Source organism: Moschus berezovskii, chromosome 16 (genome assembly GCF_049115385.1).
Source record: "Moschus berezovskii isolate FMDL1 chromosome 16, NW_MosBer_1.0, whole genome shotgun sequence".
NCBI lineage: Eukaryota > Metazoa > Chordata > Mammalia > Artiodactyla > Moschidae > Moschus > Moschus berezovskii.
Genome location: NC_142475.1, coordinates 38,818,584 through 38,834,497, shown reverse-complemented (window position 1 = coordinate 38,834,497; position 15,914 = coordinate 38,818,584). Strand labels below are relative to the sequence as shown.

The 15,914-nt window shown below is 39.3% G+C and overlaps 1 protein-coding gene across 1 annotated transcript in view; it reads left to right on the top strand.

Annotated features, from left to right (window-relative positions):
• Positions 1 to 15,914, top strand: part of STMN2 (stathmin 2) — a 56,639-nt gene that overhangs the window by 18,795 nt on the left and 21,930 nt on the right. The window contains exons 2-3 of the mRNA XM_055431935.2: positions 12,450 to 12,545; positions 15,244 to 15,416. Coding sequence (XP_055287910.1) covers positions 12,450 to 12,545; positions 15,244 to 15,416 — 269 coding nt within the window. The remainder of the gene's footprint in view (positions 1 to 12,449; positions 12,546 to 15,243; positions 15,417 to 15,914) is intronic.

Below are 15,914 nucleotides of genomic sequence, written 5' to 3'. Positions count from 1 at the left end.
CTTACGTAAGTTCAAGTATATGATGGGAAGAATCCTATTTCAGAAAATGAGTCTTTACATGGTAAAGCTTGAGGAAGTAGCATTTGACTTTCAAAACAGAAAGCAACTTCCATGGCATATTTAGGTTGACCTCTAAATTCCTTCCACACTGTTTAGCTGCCTCGAAAATGAATGCTGAAGGTAATCACCCAGTAGAAGCTGTACCATTAACAGACGTCACATTCATTTCAAATGCTCTGGTACTTTCATCCATTCCCAGAGATATTCAAGAAGAGTATCACTCAATTAGTGTTTTTTAATATTGGTATGAGTTCTAAATTTTGATAATGTGTCTATTTTCTATTTTTCTTTAAATATATATTTGTTTGTTCTATTCTCTGACACAAAATGTCTGTAAGACACATTACTTAAGTGTGACTAACAAGGTCACAAGATTTGTTTTCATTCAGGGGAAGAAATTTACGTGACTGCTCAGTTTTTGTTCCCTACTCCAGTTACCTAGGCATTTAATACACAGTTTTTGAATGGATGACTAGAATAGAACTCTAAGAAACATGCTTTGAAAATCCAGCTTTTAGAGCACTAGTGAGCAAATGTTACATACAGTAAGACTCTAGCATTCGCCTTAGGTTCTGAGAAACAAGCAAAATACCGGCTCCTATGAGACTTTTGTGGCCTTTTCCTGAAATATTGTCTGTTGATCATTTATATACCATTCATTTCCTAAGAAAAATTTTAGGATGACTGCTATAAATACAGTTTGTATACTACCCAGATAAGAATTCTAGTCAATGGAAACTTAATAGTATTATTTAACAATACCAGTAAGTTAAATGCTTCTTTTATTCTCAGTTGATGCTAGTAACTATTACAAGTAGTAAGGATTTTTTAAGACCCATTCAGAACTAAAACAACAATATGGAACTCTTCAAATGCATAGAAACATTCCACCATTCCAAGGGAATAGAGGTTTGTGTGGAAACTTCAAGAACAATGCTTTCAACTTCTAGCAGATTTTCAGATTGGTAAAGGAATTCAATCAGGATATAACTAAGAGGGGACTTCCCAGGTGGCTCATGGTGATCCACTCCAGTATTATTGCATGGAGAATCTCATGGAAAGGGGAGCCTAGCAGGCTATAGTCCACAGGGTCGCAAAGAGTCAGACACAACTGAAGCAAGCGAGCACACACACACACAACTAATAGGAATTGTCCCACAAATCATTGCAGAATCCCTGCTTAATCAGATTGTTTTCTTCTTAATGTTCTGTATAAATTAGCATATTCCATTTTCTGAAGACAGGCAACCCCATCTTGTAATGACAGAGAGGACTCCCTTTGAATTCATTGTATCTTCAGCATCTAAACCACTGATCAATTCAAGGAAAAAGTCAACTGACCCATTAAGTGAGATAAAGTTATGTGAATCTTATAGTTTTTTGTTGTTTGTTTCTCGCTTGTCATAAAAGTCTTGCATTTTTCATTTCTGAAAGTTCTTGCTTGCACTGAGAATATAATAGGAAATTCACCATATATGCAGTTTTATACTTCCTTTTGCAATTCAGAAACATGAATCATAGTCAGACTTAATTCTAAAATCCATGGGAAGGGGAACCCAGGGCTTATTTTCTAGAGAAAGTCTACATGTTACAACAAAAAGAATAAAGGAACCAATATCCTCCTCATTGATGACACATTTTTGATTCTAGAATTTATACCATAGTTAGTCTGTTTAGGAAGTATGAGTTTTGCTGAATTAAGAATGGGTACAAAGTATTTTTCTCAGTTAGAAGTTAAAAAGTAATTGGGCAAGATTTAAATCAGTTGGGTGTCACATTTAGCCATTTTGGAGACACAATTCAGAGAACATCATGGCAGCCCCTGAAGGGCCCTTCCCTGGTGTCTCAGATGGTAAAGAATCTGCTTGCAATGCAGGAGACCCAGGTTTGATCCCTGGGTCAGGAAGATCCCCTGAGGAGGGGAATGGCAACCTACTCCAATATTCTTGCCTGGAGAATTCCATGGACAGTGGAGCCTGGTGGGTTACAGCCCATGGGGTTGCAAAGAGCCAGACACAGCTGAGCAAGTAACACTTTCCAGTTCAGGAGGCCACAGGGAAGAAGAGAAAAAAAGCCATTGCTGTATGAGAACTTTACTCAGCCAGATGAACAGACTGTCTGTTCTTTCACTATGGTTTTTACTCATTTTAGTCCCAACCAATTTAGCTATCATCCTAGGCTTGTGACTACCGCTGGAAACTTAAGAAAAATATATCTGTTGATACCTAGAATTAGGCTTGGTAATAAAATCTTGACTTGCAAACAAAATAAAGTGCTTCCATTACTCCTGTATAAACCACAGTGTAGTTTGGTCTCCATGTAAGACTACAAGAATTTCTTTCATCATGGGGAAAGATAAAAGAACAGCACCCCGCATGATTAAATTCTCATTAAACTCAACAGACGTTTGACTTGGAAGTAAGAGTAAGGTGAAGTTCCAAGTTGATACGATTTACTGCTTTTATTACAGTTTTGACCACAGGGACTGATTCAGGTCACCCAGTTTCTTTTCCTTGTTACAACTGCTTGACCAATTATCAATGGAATTGAAATTTAAGAGTCTCATATGCTTCTGTAAAATCCAACGATGGGTTGTACAGGTTTGACCTTCTTAAATGTCCCTTAATTTGATTTGATATCTATTCCTACAGAAAAAATACGCTGCTTTGGCTGATCAAAATATTAACCTTTCAAAACCTCTGTGGCTATTATAACTTGCTGCTGCTGCTGCTGCTAAGTCACTTCAGTCGTGTCCAACTCTGTGCGACCCCATAGACGGCAGCCCACCAGGCTCCCTTGTCCCTGGGATTCTCCAGGCAAAAACACTGGAGTGGGTTGCCATTAGGAGATCATAATTCTTATGGGGAGATGTGCATGGAATAAATACCAGCTGAATCCATATTTATACTAAGCCAATTAGCATTACATCATCATGGCAGAAATATCTAGAACATTACCTCATATCAAAGATCTTCTGGGATGTTAAAATAGATCTTGAAAAATCTGAGATTTCTTTTTCATGTAAATGTTAAGTCCTCAATTACGTATTCATCAAGCAAAGCTTTTTTAGGGCCCAGATAGAAGCCAATATAGTATGCAAATATTTTAAATAAAGTCATTTTCATGCATTTCATCCTTCAAGAGGAAAATCAGTGATGGGGCTCTTGAAAGTATTTCTAAATGGGATGATAGATTTGACTTTTATAAAATAATCTGACCTGAGGCTCTAAGACCCCAAAACAATCAGACTACCAAACACAACACACACACACCATGGTCAAAATCAAGTTAAAGTGAGCAGTAGGAGCTTAATTTATGACATGAATAAAGCATCAAAAAAAAAAAGAGTTTATAGGTAACTGATTCTCACCTATTTGAAGACTTAGAAAATAGGAAGCCTAGAGAGGAAGATGGCTGGATGGCATCACCGACTCGATGGACATGAGTTTGAGTGAACTCCGGGAGTTGGTGATGGACAGGGAGGCCTGGCCTGCTGTGATTCATGGGGTCACAAAGAGTCAGACACTACTGAGCAACTGAACTGAACTGAACTGAGAGAGGAAAACAGAGTTAGGAGATCGGTGGTAGAATGTGGGTTCGGTGTTTAATGGTTGTGGGTATAAATCTTGAGTCTTTTTAGAACGATTAGCCTAGGACCCTGTTTCTCCGCTTATGTCATTGAAACCGTGTCACCAGCAGCCGAGGACTACCTAGAATATCCGCAGCTGGTGCCCCCATTTGCCAGATTCTGAAGATGCCCCTGCCTGAAAATGCTAGGCTTTTTCCCCAAAGCAAGAGGTGCTTTTAATTTACTGTTTATATGTAACCAATTGGAAAACCTCAAATACTGTCAATGAAATCTCTTAGAAACCAATGCAAATATCCTTGCTGAGAAACCAGTGCTAGGGAACTATCTCCTACATTCTGTATATCATCTACCTTGGCCCTTTACTTTCTGCTTAGAGACCTTTCAAAAGAAGAAATTTAGGTTGACTCCAAGTTGTGTATTTTAGGACTTGCCACACACACAAAAAAAATCCCTCTGCTGGACTAAGATGATCACAGGGAAAATAAGAGAAAGAAAAGAAAGAAAAGAAGGTGCTAACAGACCCTGAGCATCCTTCATCAGAGCCCCTGAAACACAGGTCCGTATTCAGGTGGTCAATGCCCTGAATGACTGTGTTCATACAGATGTTAAGAACACTGTTCTGTAGTGACACAGACAAGCAGTCCATTCAGCGATTATGAAGTATTTCTCCCCAAAATAGTATATAAATGATATTTCCAGAGCATTCCATAACTGTCTTTCATATGTTAATAAGAAGTCTAATACATATCACTTTATGTTACACTCAGCATTAGCCAAAACTGAGGAGTCAAATAAAATTTTTCCTAGAATGAGTAAACAAATGATATTTTTGTGATACTGCTGATTCCAAATCAAATAACAAAGTAAGTATGAGAAGTCATATTGATGGCCACTCCCACACAAGCCAGGTGAAATAGAAAACTGAACATTTTTTAAAAACTCATTTTTAATTATTTGAACCTTTCAAAGACAATGCAGTATATTGCCATGAATAATATACATCATTTTCTCGTTGAAACACAATATGTATAAAATTAAGATGTATTTGAAAGTTTAGGCAAAGGGTCAGAGTCTGATATATATTTAGAAAAATGGGAGAAACAGTTTTATACATATATAATATATATGCTATATGTTCCCAACCCAGGGATTTAACCCAGGTCTCCTGCATTGCAGGCAGATTCTTTACCATCTGCTTCCGTGGTGGCTCAGATGGTAAAGAATCTCCCTGCAATGCAGGAGACCCAGGTTCGATCCCTGGGTCAAGAAGATCCCCTGGAGAAGGAAATGGCAACCCATTCCAGTATTCTTGCCTGGGAATTCCCATAGACAGAAGAGTCGGCAGGCTACAATCCATGGGGTCAAAAAGAGTCAGACATGACTGAAGCGACTTAGCATACACATTGCCATTATTCAGAGTTCATTGTAGCCACTCGGAAAAAATGGAAAAACTATGTGTTCATACACCATTAGGTTAAGTGGATATTGCTATAAAATCATTATACATCATGTGGGTTGAATTTTAAATGAATTTACTAAAGAAATACACTTACTTGAAAACATTAATAGTTAATAGCAAATGCAGCCAACAATGAGAACTATTATATGGAATTACCTACCTCCGCCCACATCCTTACAATCATGCACACACTGTTTGCTGTTGAGTGTAGTGAAAAGATTAATATATGCTGACTTCCAAAAACCAATGAAGGAAATGATTGTCAATTCAAAGGCTGAAATTTCAATAGTGAAATCTTAATAACATGTTTCTAATAGCATTTGCACTTGCTTGGGATTTGTTTTATTGGTAACAAAAAGCTTATCCAAATTATATATATTTCAGTACTTCAACCCGTGGTCTGTTTTCTGCAAAGCCAACTTATCTTACTGGACTCAGTTTTAGCAACACTTTCTCTGGAAGGCTTCCCTTGGCTACCCAGCAATGAGGCTCTCCCACTCTCTTCCATCTACCCTTGATTTCAAATTTCTATCAATTCACCTTTCATAAAATCCCTTGCATCTTCTCCTTCCTTTTCCTCTGCATTACCATTTCCCAAAGTCACACTGCATTCTCTACTGAACTTTATTCAGTTGTTTCTTAACTTTATTCAGTGTGTCTCCTGGTGTCTTTCCTGAATGAAATGGCCAAATAGATCTAAGAAGAGCCTTTTATCAGGTAATTCTACTTTCAAAATGTTCAATGGCTACCTATTGCTAGGATGACTTGTTACAGACAAATTTTCCAACCATGAAAGAGGATGTCATTAATGGGCTTAAACCAGGGTGACTCAGACAAACCAGAACTTACAGAAAATCAACCCAATGCCAACTCTGTGCTTCTCAAACTTTCTCACATAAATATTCCTAAGGGTGAGATCAAACTCTCAAGCCCAAATTTCTTTTAAATTTACACATTTAAAATTCTTAAAATACTAACATTTTAGTATATATTCATGTTTGTTTTAATATAAACATAATGTTTTAAGTCACAACAATCCTTTTACATGAGCAAAAATTCAAAACATCTTACCCAAAATCCTGACAACTGACCTCAAAGGAGACGTACTATCAGGGCACAACTTCTAACACCCCTTTGTGGCATAGTCTTTAAGAAGGCTGTGTACTGAAACACAGAGAACGCCATTCACAAAGACGAGGAAGTGAATGATGCTCCCTGGAATGAGCTGAGTCATTCATCCTTAAGTGAACTCACTGTTCCACCCATAAAAGTTTTCCATATGGTCTCTTTAGAAGACCATTTCCATGTCAACAATAATAAATTTGCCTTCTCTCTTCTTTGCTTCCTTCTTCTCTTCTCGGGCTTACAGTCCACTTGGCTCTGGCTGCCATATACTGGGTTGGTCAAAAATTCATTTGGGAACTTGTTATGGAAAAACCCAAATAAGCTTTTTGATGAACCCAATAAAATACAAGATAATGAGTTAAAGTTGAATATCAGAAAAGCACAGAATGGCTTTTAGTATGTCCCATGCAATATTTGGATTAAAACTTAACTAGATGTTGGTATTTTTATTTGCTTTAAATCTGGCAACTCTAACTATAAAATCATTCCAGACCACCCTCTCCACAAACCCAGGACTTGGAGGTTCTTCTGAGTTTCTAGTACGATTCACCTGTGCCTCTATTTGACACTTACCTTATTTTGCATGTGTTTCTATCGCTTTTTAGCTTCCCTTGTGGCTCAGATGGTAAAGAATCTGCCTGCAATGAAGGAGACCAGGGTTAGCTCCCTGGGTTGGGAAGATCCTCTGGAAAAGGGAGTGGCAACCCACTCCAGTATTCTTGCCTAGAGAATTCCATGGACAGAGGAGCCTGGTGGGCTACAGTCCATGGGGTCACAAAGAGTCAGATACGACTGAGCGACTAATATGTTCAGTTTCACACTATCGCTTTTTACATCTGTATACTTCAAGTTTTACATCTGTATACTTCACTTCCCTGACTTGAAAGCTCCTTAAGAATGAGGACACATATTATATCTCTTTGTAATTCCATAATGCCTCACAGAAACTGTTGACCATGGATAATGACCATAAATACTTTTTAATTGAAAGACATTCAAAATCAATGAGCAAAATAGCCAACAATGATTCACAAAGCAACTGCTTTCTGTTTCATTCAGGACTATGCTGTAAATTAGTTTATAAATGAGTAAGATGCAACATTTGCCTTTAAAGGGTTTAGTTTTGCTGGGAGAAATATCAATAACCTCAGATATGCAGATGACACTACCCTTATGGCAGAAAGTGAAGAGGAACTCAAAAGCCTCTTGATGAAAGTGAAAGAGGAGAGTGAAAAGGTTGGCTTGAAGCTCAACATTCAGAAAACAAAGATCATGGCATCTGGTCCCATCACTTGATGGGAAATAGATGGAAAAACAGTGGAAACAGTGTCAGACTTTATTTTTTGGGGCTCCAAAATCACTGCAGATGCTGATTGCAGCCATGAAATTAAAAGACGCTTGCTCCTTGGAAGGAAAGTTATGACCAACCTTGATAGTATATTAAAAAGCAGAGACATTACTTTGCCAACCAAGGTCCGTCTAGTCAAGGCTATGGTTTTTCCCATGGTCATGTATGGATGTGAGTTGGACTGTGAAGAAAGCTGATCGCCGAAGAATCGATGCTTTTGAACTGTGGTGTTGGAGAAGACTCTTGAGAGTCCCTTATACTGCAAGGAGATCCAACCAGTCCATTCTAAAGGAGATCAATCCTGGGTGTTCATTGGAGGGACTGATGCTAAAGCTGAAACTGCAATACTTTGGCCACCTCATGCGACGAGTTGACTCACTGGAAAAGACTCTGATGCTGGGAAAGGTTGGGGGCGGGAGGAGAAGGGGACGACGGAGAATGAGATGGCTGGATGGCATCACCGACTCTGTGGACATGAGTTTGAGTGTACTTCGGGAGTTGGTGATGGACAGGGAGGACTGGCGTGCTGTAATTCATGGGGTCACGGAGAGTCGGACACGACTGAGCGACTGAACTGAACTGGACTGAACTTAGTAAACAAAAAGTACACATCAAAAACTAGTAATGAAGGAGTCTTGTGGTTGTTCAGTTGCTAAGTCATCTCCAACTCTTTGCAACCCCACGACTATAGCCCACCAGGTTCCTCTCTCCATGGGATTCTCCAGGCAAAGATACTGGAGTGGGTTGCCATTTCCTCCTTAAGGGGATATCTCTGACCCAGCGATCAAACCCAGTGTCTTTTATGTCTCCTGCATTGGCAGGCAGGTTATTTACCACTAGCACCACCTGGAAAGCCCAGAGTTTGCTCTAATTATGTCCATTGAGTCAGAGATGCTATCTAACCATCTCATTCTCTACCACCCCATTCTCCTCCTGCCTTCAATCTTTCCCAGCATCAGGGTCTTTTCCAATGAGTTGGCTCTTTGCATCAGGTGGCCAAAGTACTGGAGCTTCAGCTTCAGCATCAGTCCTTCTAGTGAAGGAGCCTAAGCAGTATATAATGAAGTAGAACAATATAATAAAGATCAGGTATTGCAGCCTACTAAGGACAATAGGAGATCGATGTGGATAGCAGCAGCTCTAAGAGAGGGAAACAGTGAGGAGCGGGGATCTGAATTTAGATTCAGATCTTGAGATGGAAATAGATAAAAGGAGAGGATTAGAAAAGGCAGTGCCACCTAGGGTAATGTGCCACCTTGCATGGGTAATGCAGCAAGGGAGGAAGAGACCCATCTTCACAGTCTGCCTTTATAGCTTGTAGCTCAGTTCGTAAAGAATCTGCCTGCTGTGCAGGAGACCCGGGTTCGATCCCTGGGTTAGGAAGATCCCCTGGAGAAGGAAATGGCAACCCACTCCAGTATCCTTGCCTGGAAAATTTCGTGGACGGAGGAGCCTGGTGGGCTGCAGTCCATGGGGTCGCAAAGAGTCGGGCATGACTGAGCGACTAGCACTTACTTACTTACTTTGCTACTTGGCAACAATCAGAATTTCCTTGGGCTGTGGTTTCAACTGGCTTTAAGGGGTTCCCTAGGATTCAGAGCAACTATAGGAGTGAAAATCTACGCCATACCTACTGCTAGACAGAGTCATTCATGCCATGTAGAGTCACAGGTCCTGATTTTTAAAAAATAATCAAAGTGCAGTGTCATGTGTAAAGCAGATAGCGAGTGGGAACCTACTGTATACAGCAGGAGCTCAGTTCGGTGCTCTGTGATGATCTGGATGGGCGTGGAATGGAGGTCCAAAAGGGAGGGGATATCTGTACAGACATAGCTGATTCACTTAAATTTACAGCAGAAACTAACAACATTGTAAAGCTATTCTACCCCAGTGAAAAAGAAGGATGCTGTTAAAGAAATCACACACAAGAAAGAAATCACCCACAGATATCAACTGGGGCTGTCCCCAGACCACCTCAGAGTAGAAAGAACAGCGTTTCTATCAGTCACAGTTATACATTACACATGGACGCCAAACGTGTTGGTTCCTGACAATGTGTACACCCATATCAAGAACAATTAGAGCAGTGAGTAACCTTACTGAAAATTAGTGAACTCCATTTCCAAGAAACTAAGGACTGATGGTGAGGAGTGCTTTCTTTTGCAGAAAATCTTTTTCTTCTACACCTTTAATCTATTACCGCTATAAGAAGGGAAGTCTTTTTTTTATTATTGAAGTATTGTTGATTTACAGTATTGTGTTAGTTTCAGGGGTACAACAAAGTGACTCCATTATATTTTTTTCAGATGACTTTCCATTATAGGTTATTACAAGATATTGAATATTGTTCCCTATGCCATACAGTAAAGCCTTGTTGCTTATCTATTTTATGTGTAGTAGTTTGTACCTGTTAATTCCATACTTATAATTTATCCCTGCCGCCAATTCCTTTCCACTTTGGTAACTGTAAGTTTGCTTTCTGTCTATGAGTCTGTTTCTGTTTTAGATATAGATTCATTTGTATTATTTTTTAGGTTCCACATAAAAGTGATATCACATAATATTTGTCTTTCTCTGTCTGACTTCACTTAGTCTGATATTCTCTAGATCTATCTATGTTGCTGCAAATAGCAATATATCATTCTTTTATTATATATATACTATATATAGTATATAGTATACATAGTTGATGGGAGCTTGGGTTGTTTCTATGCCTTGGCTATTATAAATAGTGTTGCTATGAACATTGGGGTGCATGTATCTTTCCAATTTAGAGTTTTCATCTTTTCTGAATATATGTCCAGGAGAGGAATTGCTGAATCATATGGTATTCATTTTCTAGTTTCTTTAAGGAAACCCCATACTGTTTTCCATAGTGGCTGCACTAGTTTACATCTCCACCAACAGTGTAGGAGGGTTCCCTTTCCTATAAGACAAAATATCTTTTATTTTGCTTTTAGATTGTCCTTCCCTTTAACGTATGCTTCTAATATGTGTTTAATTTTGCGAAGTATTTCAGATACCATATGGCATCCTCTTACTAAAAAACTTACAAGCTACAAAGCCTTGCTGTTTGGTTTTAATTAGTTCATGGAATTATATACATTGAACCACAGAATGTTTTTATGTGATATTGTGATTCACACTGAACATCCATGTGAAGATTGGCTTGAACCTTTATAAGGGACATACTTTTATTAACTAAATAGACACATAAGAAAAAAAAATATGGTTTCAGCCTTCTAAAATTCCAGAGACATTCAATAAAATCTCAGAGAATAGGTATTAGCAGAACTGTTTTGGTACAAGGCAAGTTGTGTTCCTTATTTTAAGGAAATAAACTAAATAGGGAAGGAGATTATTTTAGACAGAGGCTCAGGATGTGTTAGGTTGCACCATACGCAATATGGCAATATTTGACCTTTGTATGCAGTTCACAGGGCTTCCCTGGTGGCTCAGATGGTAAAGAATCTGCCTACAATGCAGGAGATCCAGGTTCAATCCCTGCTTTGGGGCGATCCCCTGGGGAAGGAAATGGCTACCCACTCTATTATTCTTGCCTGGACAATTGTACAAGCATGTTTAACCCTCTTGACACACTGAACCTCATCTTGAAAGTAGAGCTAGAAACCTCTTGGCAATTTTAAGGCCTTGATTTACTACATTTTCTCAAGACCCCAACTTTTCACTAGTTATATATGACATCAGCCTCTGTGGTTCATTTCATTTGCAAAATTGATGGTAAGGTGGGTGGACAGTTGACTAAATGATCTCTTAGAACCTTCCCAACCTAAATTTGTGCATCTCTACAGCATCCAAATATTAAATCTGTTTTCTACTGGCTAACCACAGATGCACCTGGCAATAATGCCCAAACAATCCTCACAAGTTCTCACCTTCCCAAGGTACTCCTCTCCCATGGGTTGCATAACCATCAGAAGACCCTGCCAAGAGGCACCAGCTCCCTATGAGGTTCAATATGTTAGGACCTCACCATCTGTTTATATGTTCTCATAAGTTAGTGAACAAAGTCTCTATGATTATTCTTTCATTTTCCTTAATTTATTATTCTTGAGAATTAAGAATCAACAAAGGTTAGAGAATCCCACCTCCTCATCCCCGTGTGTTGTCTCAGTGATGGCCAACAGTGATAAGAGGCCCCCACTGTCTCCTAGGCAGGAGGCTTCTTGAGGGGAAAAGGGGAAAATGAAATGAGGGAATGAAAAGGAAAAATGAAAAGGAGGTCCGAATCCCTGCAGCTGCTTGGCATCCGACCTGAGTGTGCAGAGAGGAAGGGAGATCCTTATCAGATCTCCGGTCCAGGTTTGTTGTTTTGTGGAAAGAGGGAGATAAATGAAGGTGCAGTTGGGGATGAAGAGAAGGCAGCAACACTGGTCCCTGAGGATGTATTTGCTTAATAATTGTCCTGATGGGTTCTCTGCCTCTTCCCAAATGAATATGTGGCCATTCAGATTTAACAAAGCACACCTCCTGAAACTGACTTATATACAACAGACCTGCGCACACATGTATAGAATGAACCTATCTCTGTTAATTTTGTCTGTTTCCGTTTCCTCCATATCTTTCCTGTCTCTCCCTCCTACCTTGCTGGATCTCAATTCCTTCTACCTTCCTTTCTTTCTTTAGCTCCCTTCCCCTCACTTCTTATCTAACCTGCAGTAATTTGCATTTTATGTCCTCTGTAATAAGAAATATGCACCCCAGAGTTCTGTTTCCATCGAATTTGTGAAAGAGAGTCCCTACCAACATTCATTCTACAGGAGGCTGTAACAATTATTCAGGTGAAATGAAGCATTCAGAGGAAATTCAAGAAATGAGAGATACTAATCTTGAGCTGTTTGTTTCAGCCTACAAGGAAAAAATGAAGGAACTGTCCATGCTGTCCCTGATCTGCTCTTGCTTCTACCCGGAACCTCGCAACATCAACATCTACACTTACGATGGTGAGTTGCCTACAAAATGCCCCTGCTGGCTGGACCAGCTAAAAAGCTTGGATGTGGTTGTTTCTCTCTCACAGCTCCTCATATAAAGAAATGAATATTTTGAAGATCTTACTACTGACTTGCCACTTCTAGCTAATGGGTCTTATTGATTGCTATTTGCTGAAAACAATATGAGTTTGATGTTAATAACAGCACATTAATGTCTCTTAAGAAAGATGGCTGAGCTGTTATTAGCCATCTTATCCAGCATATCAACATCTACAATATGTTCGAAGCTTCTCTTTGCAAATAACATAATACACTAAGCTGTAATTAGAGAAGATCACAGTTTGCAAGAAAATGCTTTATAGTTAGAAAACTCAGGAAAGAAAATCAGCCACCAACAGTTTATGCTTTAATGTAGTCTTTATAAGGGTTTCTCAGGTGGCACTGGTGCCAATGCAGGAGACATGAGACATGGGTTTGATTCCTGGGTTGGGAAGATCCCCTGAGAAGGACATGGCAACTCACTCCAGTATTATTGTCTGCCAGGCTCCTCTGTCCATGGGATTCTCTAGGCAGGAGTACTGGAGTGGACTGCCATTCCCTTATCCAGAGGATACTCCTGACCCAGGGATAGCTGTATGGATGCAAATTCAGACAGTTCTGATTTTGGAGTCTCTATCTGTTTAAAATCCCATCACTTTATCAAACAAGTGATTTTTGTTTGCTACTGTTCTCTTGAAATCCTTTTCCATAAGTTTACATATTTTTTATAGAATTGTACTTAAGGTATAAGTACAAATTTGGATGCCTTTACAAAAATTTTGAATATTTTTATAATTGTGAAAAAACCCACATTATTTTTAATATACTTATTGAATTGGCTTTGTCTGTATAAGTGCAGTTCCCAGGTGGTGCTAGTGGTAAAGACATGCCTGCCAATGCAGAAGATGCAGGAGATGCAGGTTCAATCCCTGGATTGCGTAGATCCCCTGGAGAAGGAAATGGCAGCCCACTCCAGTATTCTTGCCTGGAGAATCCTGTGGACAGAGGAGCCTGGTGGGGTCACAAAGAGACATGATTAGCAACTGAGCCCACACATATGATCTGTTAACATTCATAGATCTAAATAAGTTCACTTCCTGTTCACCTGGGGTCGCTCTAGACCACAACCTCAAAATACACTAATCAGATTGCTGAAAGAATTTAATGGAAGCTAATAGTCACATCAAGAGAAGTGATATTTCTTCTTTGCTCTGCTCTAGTTAGAACTTGCCTGGAAACCTGGCCAGCTTGGTTGCCACAATTTTCAAGGGACATTAATAAATTAGCAAGCCCCGTGAGGTTAGGGAGTGATGTAGCAGTAAGGATCTAAAAACAGTGTCATTTGCGGGCACTGAGGATGTTTTAACCTGGGGAAAAAATTGAAATGGAAGATCATAACTATTTTGCAATACTTGAAAGATGGTAATGCACAACAGAGACTAGCCTAAATTTGGGTAGGTTCAGAGGACAGAACAAGAAACAGGGGGATGAAATGAGAGGGATGCAGTCTGGGGATGAAAATCAAAAACACTCATCTAAAAAAAAGAGACAGAGTTTTCTAATGAGCTTTTTAAAATCAGGTAGTATATTTCGCTAAGCTGTAAGATGTGTAATTGCACTAATGTCCTAGCAGATGCTAGCTGTCTATTTTATTTTGTAAATTATATTTTTATATTTTGAATTATATTATGCATTTATTTTCAGGTTTTTCCCCATTGAATTATTATGCATATTATGCAGTTATTGAATGTAAATATTGTTCAAAAGTACAGAGTGTATAAATTAGATAATCACCACAATGCCTCTTCCCCCCGGCTCCTGTCTACAGCGGGGGAATGATGAAGGCTTTCCAAACAGCAACAAAGTGCAAGCAAAGGCATTACCATGCGACTCTGCCTTACTGTCTTCATTAGACTGTAAGCACCTTGAAGACAGGGCCTCCCATCACAGTGTCCTGCCCAGGGCTGACATTATGCTGCTTGATGACTCAGATCAACAGACACACTGAAGGGCAAAACAGGAACCAGTAGGAAACCCTGCACATTAGCTTTGAATGGGTTGAATATTGTGTTGGCCAAAATGTTTGCTTGGGATTTTCAGTAACATTGTACAGAAAATCCCAAACATTTTGGCCAACCCAGTATTTCCAACCATTCAGGGAGCTATATTTGTTATAACCCAGGTCCTGTGATTCCCAACGATAGGATTAGGTGTGAACACTGGAGGACTTTGCTATTTTCCTCATTAATTTGTTTCCAACTATGCTTCCAAATGTTTCCAACTAAGGTGATTTCCAAAAAAGTAAATAAACCTTAATCTGAGCTACTTGATATTCATATGAGGCTCATGTTTATTCAAAAGGAAAATAAAGTTTAGTTTAAAACTGAGTCAGGCTAACTTTTTTCTGGGCATGCCTACCATGATTTAACTCCCTATGGACACTTCCCTTCCTAACACTACAAGAATTTATTCAGTTAAAATAGGTCCATAAATATACTAAAGAAAGAGGTCTTATATGTTCAAAACAAGGTAGAGCAAATGATCACATGTAGCATTTTATTCGTCTTCATCAGAATAACAAGGTCACTTTTAACTGCCAGAGTGAAAATTATTTAAGTAAATGCGTGCCTGTGTTCTGTATGCTTAACCTTCTCAAATATTCATCTCTCAGATATGGAAGTGAAGCAAATCAACAAGCGTGCCTCTGGCCAGGCTTTTGAGCTGATCTTAAAACCACCATCTCCCATCTCAGAAGCTCCACGAACTTTAGCTTCTCCCAAGAAGAAAGACCTGTCCCTGGAGGAGATCCAGAAAAAACTGGAGGCTGCAGAGGAAAGAAGAAAGGTAACTTTTCCATAGGTTTTTTTGTTTGTTTGTTTTTTAAATTATGAAAGCATAAAAACACATTTATAGGAGACTTGGGAAATAGAGGGCTTCCCTGGTGGCTCAGGCAGTTAAGAATTTGCTTGCAATGCAGGAGACCCAGGTTCAATCCCTGGGTCAAGAAGATCCCCTGGAGAAGAGCATGGCTGCCCACTCCAGTATTCTTGCCTGGGAAATCCCATGGACAGAAGAGCCTGGAGGTTTATAGGCTATTGGATCCCAAAGCACTGGACACGACTGAGTGGACTAACACTTATTTAACACTGGAAAATACAGAACAAAGTTACATATAGTTCTGCTATCTATTGCAGTTACTTTTTAAGTAGATAAATTAAGATTTTAGTTGGAGCTTCAATATCCATAGGTTTTTAAATTCTGCTCTCCCTTCTTACCTTCTCTTTCTACATCTCTCTCCCTTCCCTGCCACCTCCTCTTTCACATACACACACACACACACAC